At 43.1% G+C, this 12,219-nt stretch overlaps 1 protein-coding gene across 2 annotated transcripts; it reads right to left on the reverse strand.

The window, feature by feature from the left end:
• Positions 1-670: 670 nt before the first annotated feature.
• LOC144501686 (chromobox protein homolog 8-like) lies at positions 671-3,147 on the reverse strand. 2 transcript variants are annotated; one of them, XM_078225617.1, is made up of 5 exons: positions 2,913-3,147; positions 2,715-2,758; positions 2,556-2,621; positions 2,361-2,427; positions 671-2,243 (listed from the first exon to the last, which is right to left on the reverse strand). In XM_078225617.1, the coding sequence occupies exons 1-5, from the start codon at positions 2,979-2,981 to the stop codon at positions 1,359-1,361; spliced, it is 1,131 nt and encodes a 376-aa protein (XP_078081743.1). In that variant the 5' UTR covers positions 2,982-3,147; the 3' UTR covers positions 671-1,358. The 2 variants fall into 2 exon arrangements, with proteins under 2 accessions (XP_078081743.1, XP_078081744.1); XM_078225618.1 differs by having other exon boundaries at positions 2,715-2,827; positions 2,913-3,027.
• Between the last annotated feature and the right edge of the window lie 9,072 nt (positions 3,148-12,219).

A 12,219-nucleotide genomic window follows, 5' to 3' on the forward strand; every position in this document is an offset into this window, starting at 1 on the left:
GAAGTATGATGACAACAGTTTTTTTCCTAAAGAATTCATTTTGATGTCATTTCCTCTTTCTTGGTCTGACTTACTTAAAATAAACTAGTGACCTCACCACTTAATGGTTGACATAATGCATTCACAGCAACGTTAACCTGAAGAGTTGTTATCCCTGCTTTCAATGGTAAAGTCAAATGGGTCAAGGGGCAAATCTACTGTGGTAATCTATCAACAAAAACAGAAATCTAACCAGTCAATCTGCAATTTGAATGTTCTCACACAGACATGCACATTTACTGGTCATTTACCCAACAAAATCCGCCCATACCTCTCCCCATATATATATAAAAGCCTGGCACCAATTTTGGAGGTACTGTAAGGCATTGGACTCGGCTGTCAAATATGTTCAGTTTAGTTCATACATGTGGTGTATATCTAAGAGGTGTCCCACAGAAAGAGACCCTGGTGCAAAAGTGGAGGAGACAGTAAGGGAGCAATTCCCTTCAGAAGTAGTTCAGGAGTTTTAACAGATACGGGGGTTGGCTGAAACTATTTCTAAGCAGTTTTGCTATCCTCACAACATGTCTCAAAAGTCATTGTATCATGGGAGGAATCCCTGTGTGCACATGGATAAATAACTTAGCCATATAAGCCGACATTTAGAACAGGAAATACGAAATACAGCACCTCGCTCAGTAACAACTATTTTGTTTATATTTTACAGAAATAATAGAAAGTGCAATTGGCATTGTATATTCAAAACACATATTGCATTTAGATAAGAGAAAAAATGTAATGGCAAAGGAGGCAAGAGTCCGGCCACTGAAAGCAAAAGTCAACTTAATATTTGTACTCATTTCTGAAGCTATTTACTGTTATGACTTTCGCCATAATCTAGGTGGTGTGCCGGGACAAAGCATCCTGCGATTGTATCTACAAATGGATTGAAGCAAATTAACAATACTAGCATCATGTCCATGGGTGGGCTACATTGCCTGGCAGTTTGATGAGGCGGGCAATTCAGAGCACTCACTGCCATCCCACCAACCACCTCTTCAACCTTTACCCGGGCAAAAGCAAACGTGAAAACATTAACTATTTTGGCGTTAACCCCTTGATGTGTTTAGTACAGTTTTAGCTAACTGCATTTGACATACAACCTACAACATGGGCCTAAGAGAAATGGGCACTTCATTACTGAGCATGACGGATAAGCTGATCCTATATTAGATTTGACCTGTTCCAGGAAACTATATACAACTCAGAAAAAAAAACCACCATTTATCTTCCAGCCACGACTCTGTTGTGACTGACAGGTACTAATAACGATCAACGCCCTCCCATCCGTATTGTCAAAGAAGGTTGGTTTGCTTTTTTTAAACTTTTTCTTTGAAGAATCCTTCATCTGTGCTGCTCTCTTTAATGGTGACAGTCAGAAAGTTTGACGTGACGTCCGTAACCACCACTTTCTCCAGATTGTTCAGTGATGGGCTCCAGGATTCCTCTGGTTCTGCCAGAAACCGGGAGACTTGGTGCCTGGCCAACAGAGGGGACTTAGAAACCGGCCTGTCAGCGGCCACACACACACTATTCCGGGACACCGCCCCCTCTGAAGCGTGCTTACTTTTAAGTACAGAGGTGTCCGGCCCCGCTTCACTCTTGGAGGTGACGCTTTCCATGCCCGGCTTAGTCCGAAGGCTGTGCGAGTCTGAACTGTATTTATTCGCCCCGTAGTCCAGGGAAGGGCGATGGATCTGAGTCCTGGGAGAGGCGTGACTGGGCACAGCACTGCCCAGCTTCGCCTCCTGTCTCCCGGGCAAGTGGATGAGTCCGCTCTCCACCTTCTCCTCCAGTTCATCACTCCCCGAGTCCAGCTCCTCGGATTTCCTGCGTTTAAAATGAGGGTACGTGGGTGTCCTCGCCTCCACCTCATCCGGGCTGCTCCTTTTGAGGGAGCCCGCGCGTACAGCCTGCCCGTCCTTGTAGTCCACCTTGCCGGTCTTCGGCCCCTTTTTCCGGTGCTTGTGAGAGCCCGATTTCTGATGGGCCCTGGGGATTTCCTCCACCCGGGCACCCCTCTCTTTGGATGTCTCTCCCCGGGGGAGGCTGCCGTGCTGCAGGGACGCTGGCGCCGGGTCTCTCCGGAGTCCTTCCCTGGACCTGGTGGAAGAGAAGGCGGATTCCTGAGCAGACCTGCCCGGGTAGGGCATCCTCAGTCCCCTCGCTACATCACTGCGGAAGGCATATGTCTTTGCTTTCGCCTGCAGGAGAGAAGAGCACAAGTACTAGTTGTGTTTTGTGTGTGTGTGTCATTAAAGGGAAGGGAAATGTGTATTCAGAATAAAGAGTTACACTCAATCTGATTTTAAAGCATTTACCTTCAGTAAAAACGTTTTAGGTTTAGGTCCACGTTTTTTTGGCCCGTACATTTCCCTTTCTCGTTCTCTGGAAGACAACAAGAAGACGTGGATATTGTGGCTTTAACAAGCGTTTGAAGAAATCTCTGAAATAATTGCAGAACCAGTTATAGAGATCTGTTTTTTTTTATCTTAATGTCACTCAAAGGCCTTCACCTCTCGTCAAAGGCTGATATCAGACGGGCGTCCAGGATATTTTCTTCTGGCTCCCACGTACTGTACCTTAAAAGGCGATTTAAGAGATAAATAACGAGACATCTCAATGCAATGCGCGCTTCTTGCGAGTTGTAAAGCCCCCGAAATGCTGATACTTACTTAGGAGACCAGCCCTTCCATTTCACCAGGTATTCGACTCGACCCTAGGAAGGAGATGGTGGTGGGGGGGGGGGGGGGGGAGGAGGAGGGAGAGAAAAAAACACACAACAAACCTGTCATTAAAACATGGTTTAAAAGCTGCCTGGGTTGGAAATGGCAGAGTTGGTGTGCGGACAGAGGGTGGGTGGGCTCACATACTTTCCTGATGCGTCGCTTGAGGAGAGATTCGGCCGCGAAAACCCTCTCCCCCACGGCCGACAGCTCCATGATGTTCCCTCTCCCTCCCTCTCTCTCTCGCTGCTTCCCCGAACGCAGCACTGGAAACGCTGGAGCTTCCCTTCAGCTGGAGCCTCGCTGCCAGCCCATAATACTCCCACCCCTGCTGACGTCCTGACCAGTCTCCGCTCCGACTTGTGCAACAACTCCCTCCCCCACCTTCACCTAGTAACCAGCAGGGGTTGCTAGGGGGAGGCGGGGTTGGGTTTGGCTGATTGGTTGGGGAGGAGGGGGGTAGAGTCAGGCTGACGTTACCTCCGGAGCTGATTGGTGGAGCAGCGCCCTGGGGGGGAGGGGTTTGCCATTCAGGAAGTGATGTGGGATGTAAAGGAGGTGAATAGCCAGCAGGGTCCATTTTGTTGGGGCTGTCATTGAGCCGGCAGCGCCGCTTGGTAAATAGAAATCAATCACCAAATGATGCCCTTTGATCAGCTAAAGGTGCCGGTGGTGTCGGTGCCAATGTTAAAACTCTGGAACAATTTGCTGACCCTCCACATTATTGCAGCATCCAGAATAATATTATTATTGTCGAATATTTTGCACTTCGCTTTTCCATCTAATATTGGCTATTGCTGCTTCAAATAGCCATCTTTGTAAGAGAACAATATTTATTATAAACGCCTATAAACTGACTGAGCAAGCCACCCAGTTGTTTATGTGTAGTCCAGGTGTGTGATGTACCATAAAACATTACTGGAAAAGGGCACTGTTGGTATGTCAGCATACCGTAAAACGACACGATAAACATAATAGTTTTTATACTCTAAGGCTGTCCTAATATTTCTAACCCGCCCCTACAATGCGATCGATAGTCTCCTCATTGTGCAGTCAAGTTAAAACGTTCACAACGACAACGTGCCTAATTAATTACCACATCCACGACAATTTGCAACATCAGCGGATCTGACAGTAAACAAAGCCGGGGAAAGTAGGCTCCTGCAATGAGAAATCTATTTCTGTGAAATATGATGCCTGCATTTCATTAATATCTGGTAGCTTCTGTTCGATGCATGCAAAAGTTACACGTTTGGTGTTATCAGCAACATTCCTGCAACAGCGGCTACTTAATGTGTTGGTAGCGAATATTGCTTCTAAATGAATTGTAAATGGAAAATAAAGTTGTATAAACGTTGCATCAATTGCTATTCATTGATATCATCACCATTCGAATGAACGATGGTCTATCAATTTATTGACTTCGCTTGTCCAATCATTTATTTTGCAACTGAATCTGAATTAAAATATACCACAGGACATTTTAAGAACAGATATTTAAAATGATCTTCGAGAATAAAAAAGTGTAACATGTGAAAGGTGGCTCTGTAATTAGATTAAATTGAGGAGTGGGCACACAATATCGAGCAATGTTCCATTTTGCTGCTTCAGGAATACCGTGGTAAATGGGAATTGATCTGATATATTGATGTTACCCTTGGATAAGATTCAAGCCTTACTCCAGGAACCTTTATCTGCATTACCTACTATAACATGAGTGTTCTCGTACAAACTTTCATTCGTGGTAATAGATGGCGCTATGGGTGAGCGAAGAAGACAAGCGTTTGAAACCGCAGAGGCCTCTGGTGCCGATGATACAGTTAGTGCAGCTGTTACCTGAGCAGAAGACGTGCCGGGTTTAAACTTTGGGTGACTTAGTTATCACACTAGACATCAGTAGTGTAACAAAGGGCGTTGGAAAAAAATGATAATCGGTTGAACCCCCTAAAACATACAAACGAAGGTTTCAAAAGGTTAAGTCAGAAACTTGACAGTATGTTTGAGTCAGTCTATCCCCAAATGCACTTACCAAGCATTCTTGTCTTAAGTATTGTTGCCACCTGCCGTTAATTTAGAACAGTCCGGTTACGGTTATCCAACATATTGATCCACAAGTCTGTTTCACTCTCCAAGAGTTTGGAGGATTGGTCCATCAATAATAACATTGCATGCTGTTGACTGTTAAGAGCTGAGAATGAGTTGTTATTATTAGACTAGGAATTTATTACGGTCCAGAATAGTTCCCGTTAATCTGAAAGTGGATATTCATCACCTTTCGTACATTTAAAGCGGGTATATAATTTTGACGGCATGTACGTGTTTGAACAACGCTGAGGGGATGCAATACATTTCTAAGGATGATTCTCCAGGAACAATTTGGACATTCGTTTGTAACAATCAAATACATAACAATCTTGAACGCACTTGTGTGTTACCATTCATTGACCTTCCTGTGTGTGTTGTAACGTGCTATTTCCGGACATTTTCACTGCTTTGTCCAGTGCGTCCTCCTTCAGTTAAAGTGTACATTGCGGTTATTGTTTTGTTGCTATTGCTCTTGGGCGTGGCAGTAAATACAGCGTATGAATGTAATGTTGTGATCAGATCTAGACTTTCTTCTTTTTTCCCCCTAAACACCTTGAGTAAACATGCACTGGGTGATAAATGTGTATGTTAGATTGAATTTAACTCATTTAATTCCGAAGAATCGCGACGCTTCCAAATGAATTCACTTGGGTAACTTTCCCATGCTTAATCTGTGGTTGCAGTTCTGTGAGTCTTTGCAACCTTTAAACATCAGATTCTGGCATAATGTTTGGAATCGGAGACACTGACGCGGCCTTTGAAGGTATGGATCTTGTGTGTCGGGTGCACCTTTTAGAAATTCTTTCGAAAACAACAAACAAATTAAACTCTGAACATGATACATGGTAGTTATTTTCAGAAAAGGTCTGAGTCCCCCTGGGCGGTCTGTTAATAACAGGGTTTAAAAACAGGCTGATTAGTCGTTCCTGATGCTGAAATACCCATCCCCCAATTTCCTATAAATAGGAGAGCGTAAGACTATCTGTTAGGAAGTATGTAGGGGGCTGACGAATTACCTGACTCCGTTTTCAACTGTGAAATGTAGGAAGCCATTCCTACGCAGCAGCTAAAGCTCCTGGCTAAGTTACTAAACTCATTGCATTAACACTGAAACCATCAATATTAACCGTATCTCCATCCATCCATGCTGCTTGTGAGGAGATAGAGTTTTTAGATCAGCCTTGGCTGTTGGATTGCTAACACGTGTGGAACAGATGAAGCGTTTAGGTTACATGGGCGCTGATCCTCTTTGGAGCCTCGTGTATGGCATAATCGGCATATTTTGAGATCCTTTACGGTTGAAAAGTTACTAATTTCTTATAGGGTGTTCGCTTATGGAAAGAGTAAAGAAGTTCAAGATTAAACATTTGGTTGAATGGAGTTTTTTTTCTACGTTTCAAGTCACTATCCATTAGCACTCCAATTATGCTGTGGTCGTTTTAAAAAAAATCAGTTTTGTCACTAAGTTACAAATGTAGAGAATTCGCTATCAATCTTTGCAGAGGGCAGATGCCTCTTTGTGACCTCAGATTATGTTGTCAGTTTCGTTTCTGAAACAGTTCACTGTGCTGATGGCATCTCTGTAGAATCCGTGGTTCAGGATGGGTTGGTCCTTATAGTCCTGCAGTGAAGATGCATAGATAGGATGCAGCGGTATGATACATCAAAACTAGAATTCGGTTTACTAAAGTTGTTCTGTTTTCTTAAGAAAACATAGCGTGACAAAGGCAAGATTAACTCAGATCAGGGGTTAATGGAAGTATAGCACGCAGCTAAAGTTTGAGTAAGTTTATCTTTGTGATTGTTTAATAGTTGTGGTTCACCATGCTACTGGAGCCGCAGAGTTTTACAGCAGGAAAAAGAGGCTATTCGGCCCATCGTGCCCGCGCCGGCCATCAACCGCCTATCTATTCTAATTCAGTTTTCCAGCACTTAGCCCGTAGCCTTCTGTGCTATGGCGTTTCAAGTGCTCATCTAAATACTTCTTAAACGTTGTGAGGGTTCTCGCCTTTACCACCCTTTATAGTCATAGTTTGATAGTTATTCGCCTGTCTCTGACCACTTGCATGACCCAAATTCATATAAATATAAATCTACAACTGGATCGAAATGGCAATGCTTTAGGCTGCATGCAGAACATAAGGGAGATTCGGGCTCCTATCATCAGCATTGTATTGCATTCCATTCATACAAGGAGAAGATGGCCAACTGAACTTGTACAACAGTTTTGTTTAAGGTGATAGAAACTCACAGGGACTGTGACTATAGTCCTCTGAAGGACAACGAACATACGGATTAGGAGCAGGAGCAGGCCACTCGGTCCCTCGAGCCTGCTCCGTCATTCAATAAGATCACGGCTGATCTAATTTTAACCTCAACTCCACATTCTTGCCTATCCCTGATAACTTTTCACCACTAACTCTATGTTAGCTCGATTTTCTTCACAGCGATGGATATATTTAATTAGAAACTTGAAGTTACAGATGAACAAAAAACATAAAAATGTAACGTTAGGTGTACTGTCAACTATTTTCCTAGTAGAGTTCCTTTTGCACTGTTCCTTTACCCTCACACTGGATGTAAACCGCACACATTCCTAATTTGAAACCAGTTATGAGCTTTGATCAACAATCTGCATCTAAAACTATATCTATCGTTTCTGTCATCTAGATTGTCAATACAATTTGAAGGGAATAGATAGGATAAAAGCAGGGAGGTTGTTTCCACTGGCAGGTGAAACTAGAACTAGAGGGCACGGCCTCAAACTAAGGGGAAGCAGATTTAGGATTGAGTTGAGGAGGAACTTCTTCACCCAAAAGGTTGTGAATCCGTGGAATTCCCTGTCCAGTGAAGCAGTTGAGGCTACTTCTTTGAATGTTTTTAAGGCAAAGATAGATAGAATTTTGAACAATAAAGTAATTGAGGGTTATGGTGAACGGGTGGGTAAGTGGAGCTGAGTCCACGAAAAGATCAGCCAGGATCTTATTGAATGGTGGAGCAGGCTCGAGGGGCCAGATGGCCTACTCCTGCTCCTAGTTCTTATGTTCTTATGTTCTTAAGTAGTTAAATGGTATTGTCAGTTACTTGCCCATTCGGCACTGGATTAGACTGTCTAATACAATTTTACTCAAGACTCTTGCATTTGGCAGAGAGATGTCACTTCATTCATCGACATCAGCTTTAAATCCAGTTGGCAATATGAAAAGTCAATGTTCCAACTCAGTATATTCTCCCTTAGCACAGTCATGGATGATTGTTTACATTGTATTAATGGGATCAGGAGGAAATTGAACAATGCATATTGAAACTAAGGATTTGCGTCTCCTTTATCTTCATGCAAAATGCAAATGTTTTTATTTTTTTTATCAGCAGTGAGTTGGAACAGTAGCACCTCGGGCATTTCGAGACCAATCTTTATATTGAATTTACATAGGCCCAAGAGCGGCAGCATAGGAGCAGTAGTAGACCATCAGTGGAGAAAATGTTAAGGCAGTGGGTGCACTTGATTTGCAATCAATTGATGGTTTTGGTTCCAGAGTGTCTTACATTGCAATACATTTAACCGAGCAATTTCCCCCCTCACCTCATGCCGAACATGCCACACGTTACAACGATGTTTCATCTTCATTGCCAGTTTGAACATAAATGTTTACATTTTTGAAGAAATAAGATCATAAGCACACGAGTAGGTTGTTTTTTCTTCAGTCCGTCGAACCTGTTCTGCCATATAATTAGATCATTGATGATCTGCACCATAGCTTTATTTACACTTTGATTCAAACCCTTCACCCAGTTATACATCATTCCGGAACCATTAGCCAACGTGAAATAATATCAAATGATCTTTGTTTGCAAGTTTAAAATAGGCGTTTGAGTAATGGATATTGGAAATGTCACTGGGTTTGGGAGGTTGAGAGGGGTTATTGAGTCCTACTGCATACAGTAATTGCACTCATTAAAGAAGAAACGTTGCACTGACTGGTATTTCCACATTGCAGTGTTCACACTGCCAACTTCAATCATTCCTGGCTGACTCTTTTCCAGTGTTGAATCCGCTCTGAGCTAGACACGTGCTTTGGAAAAAAAAATCCACGACACTAAAACGAAATTGTAGTTTGTAAAATGATTCTGAAAATACAACAATTGGTAAGATTCCACCCCCCACCCCCCCCACCCCCGCCCCACCGCCCTCCCAGCTCTTTAAGGAGTTCACCATTTTCCAGGACCACTATAGGATGTCCGTTTTGACATGGGTGAGGGCGCGATTGACTCCCAGCCAATGGATTACTGGTTCGAATTCAAGAGCTGGCTAGCAGTCCGAATTAATGACCTCAGTACCAACTTCCCCCCCACCCACCCACCGATTTTCAGAGACACGCATCATCTCTACCAGTTCGGATGTAATTATTAGAAATCATAGAAACCCCTATGTTGGATTAAGTTGTAGAAAATACACAAGGTTTGACTGATCAATAGTTGATGTGAGGGGAGTTCTGTTTGTACGGTGTTGTGCATATGGATATGAACTACTGGATAAACAGAAATGTATGATTGATACATATTGAGCTTTGACAAAGGATCGTCTGGACTCGAAACGTCAGCTCTTTCCTCTCCTTGCAGATACTGCCAGACCTGCTGAGATTTTCCAGCATTTTCTCTTTTGGTTTCAGATTCCAGCATCCACAATAATTTGATTTTATTAATGTATGATTGACGTTAACTTATCACACACCATATGTGTGTGTGTGTGTGTTTGTAATCATTCAGAAATATTGTTTTGATTCAACTTCTTTTTGGAAAAGTACATTTTAAAATCGAATGCCAGTGTCAGACTCTCTCTCGGTGGTTTAACGACATTCTCATAACGTTTGACCAAAAAAGTTACACAACAACCACAAGAGTTTTTTTTTTCAGTCCAATCCCCTTCCTGTAATAATTCACTTCTATGGCACCTACAGTGCATTCTGGTTTCATCTTGCCTGCAAACTTTCCCTGTGGGGACCTCCTGCTCTCTTCACAGACACGCATAAACACACACACACAGTTCTCTGGTGAATTTGATATTTTCCACCACAATCTCCGTTGTTTTATAAATGAACGGCAGGCACACACTATCATTTTAATGCTTATTCCCTCAGAGAATCCGGGTGTCTCAATTTGTCAGCTTTGGTTAGGTGATTTTGAACGCACTCCCTCCGGGAAACCCGGAATGAGTTTACTCGACTTCTCCGTGTATTTCGACTGTCTGGGCTACTAAATGCGAGCCAGTCAAAGCTGTTAACAAGTCATAAACTGGCATGAAGTATCCTGCAAGAGAGTTTTCTGCGCCATTGCTTTTTTTTCAATAGCGACTTAAGAGTTCGCATAAATTTCCCTCAAAAAAAGCCACGACTCTCTGCAGTGAACAGATGTTGCGGTCGTTGGGAGTGTGTTAACTACTGCGGGAATTCCTCATAATCATGTACCCTTGTGGGCTGCCCGCATCTGCTTTCTGGGGAAAAAATGTGATGGAGGTGGTGGAGAGGAGGTGCAAAGAGATGAGTGTGTGTGGGGAGGGGGGTATTATTCAGAAACAAGCGTCTGGAAAATCCCCCCAGTTGGCTGAGACGGTTGGTTCTGCAGTGGGCAACTGCTCAGTAATAACGAGGCAGTGAGAAACAAACTCCGAAAAATTCCACCGACTTCTGTCCATGGGTTCAGTTCTGTACAGAAACCGTTCAGCTTACTGTCAACTTGCTGCGTGTATCACAAACGCCCCGTTGTTTGGAGTCTAGTTTAGTAATAAGCACCACGCATTCAGCAATGTCTCCTCAGGGCCCTCCCCAGCAGAAATATCCGCACAGAATACTTCTCTGCGGATAAATAAGGGCACCAGTGATTCAGGGCCAAGCTATCTGGTGATATTCCCAGAACTCCATTAGCTGTAGCGCCTCGATCAGTTTCTGGGACAACAGTTGCACCTTTACAAATTTGAAGTCTCCACAAACATCACATCGGTTTGCGTTCTTCATTCAGTTTGTCGGTTTTAGCTTTGTGGCCCCATTCTTGGAATGGGAATTTACCTCCCTAAGTTCAAAAGCAAAATACCGAGGATGCTTGAAAACTGAAATAAAAACAGAAAATGCTGGAAAATCCCAGCAGGTCTGACAGCATCTGTGGAGAGAGAATAGAGCCAACGTTTGGAGTCCAATATGACACTTCTTCAAAGCTGTGCTCCGTGTGTATGTTAACTTTATTTATTAGTCACAAGTAGGCTTCCAGTAACATTGCAATGAAGTTACTGTGAAAATCCCCTAGTCGCCACCACACTCGGGCGCCTGTTCGGGTACACTGAGGGAGAATTTAGCATGGCCAATGTACCTAACGTCTTTCAGACTGTGGAAGGAAACCGGGGCACCCACAGGATGTATATATGTATATTTATATATAAACTTCAACAACAAGCCTCTCTCATGTGACACCTTTGACGTGGGAGAACTTTCACAGAATCACAATTCAAAAAAAATCCTCACCATAGTTATCTCTTGCGACAGCGAATCTCCAGCTGAGCTAACTTTCTTATCCTGTGATACTCCCGGTTTTAGCCGCCCCGGTTTACCGAATTGTATTTGACAGGATGTTTCTGCAGGTTAGAGAAAGATAATTTCCGAATCTGATTCATTTTATCCCAAGACAAGTTACTTTTCCGCACTGCACCTAAACAAACAGAGCAGCACGCCAGAAGCTGGTGAGAAGCCATTCTTGTTGTGACATGTGACCGCCCGATATATTGAGGTGTTCGGTTATGTAAGCTTACACAATGGTAATGTACTTGGACATGCTTGTTGTTCGGTTGATGGAGTCAGAGTGTGCCACAATGCTGCCACGTAACAACCCCCTGCTGCTATTTCTCATGGGCTGATAATTCCATCAGACCAGGGACAGTCTACCTTAAATGCAAGATATTTTCAATTAGTTTCCAGAATGTTAGGTCAAAACTTCAGCTAGAGTTGATTGTAACGTTCATTTACGGTTTTTTTTGAGAGTCTACGTTTGAAGTTAACCTGCATTACATCGTTTGTTTGAATGTAGAATCTGAAACGAGGTCGCAATCAGCATTCTGTGCTGTCCCGACATTTCAGAGCTATTTAGCTGAGATCTTGCACTCTGCTTTTACTGACACATTTGTCCCTTTTTTAACACTCACCTATCATCAATATCAGATTCAAAACACCAGTCAGGAGCCTATTGGCGACGTTATATGACTAAACAAAAACACGAATACGTAGCTTATTTACCTAGAATTAGTGTAACAAGTCAACTAATGCATATATCGAGACAGTTTTTTTTAAAGTACATGAAACATCGGAGGGTGGTTAAATAATGGTAA

The sequence above is a fragment of the Mustelus asterias genome, chromosome 12, assembly GCF_964213995.1.
Source record: "Mustelus asterias chromosome 12, sMusAst1.hap1.1, whole genome shotgun sequence".
Classification (NCBI taxonomy): domain Eukaryota; kingdom Metazoa; phylum Chordata; class Chondrichthyes; order Carcharhiniformes; family Triakidae; genus Mustelus; species Mustelus asterias.

Excerpts from the sequence above, each read along its gene's own strand:
- LOC144501686 (XM_078225617.1), bottom strand. The coding sequence starts at position 2,981 with ATGGAGCTGTCGGCCGTGGGGGAGAGGGTTTTCGCGGCCGAATCTCTC. Across the intron at positions 2,759-2,912 it reads TCAAGCGACGCATCAGGAAA|GGTCGAGTCGAATACCTGGT; the intron begins GTATGTGAGCCC and ends TCTCCTTCCTAG. Across the intron at positions 2,244-2,360 it reads CTAAAACGTTTTTACTGAAG|GCGAAAGCAAAGACATATGC; the intron begins GTAAATGCTTTA and ends TCTCTCCTGCAG.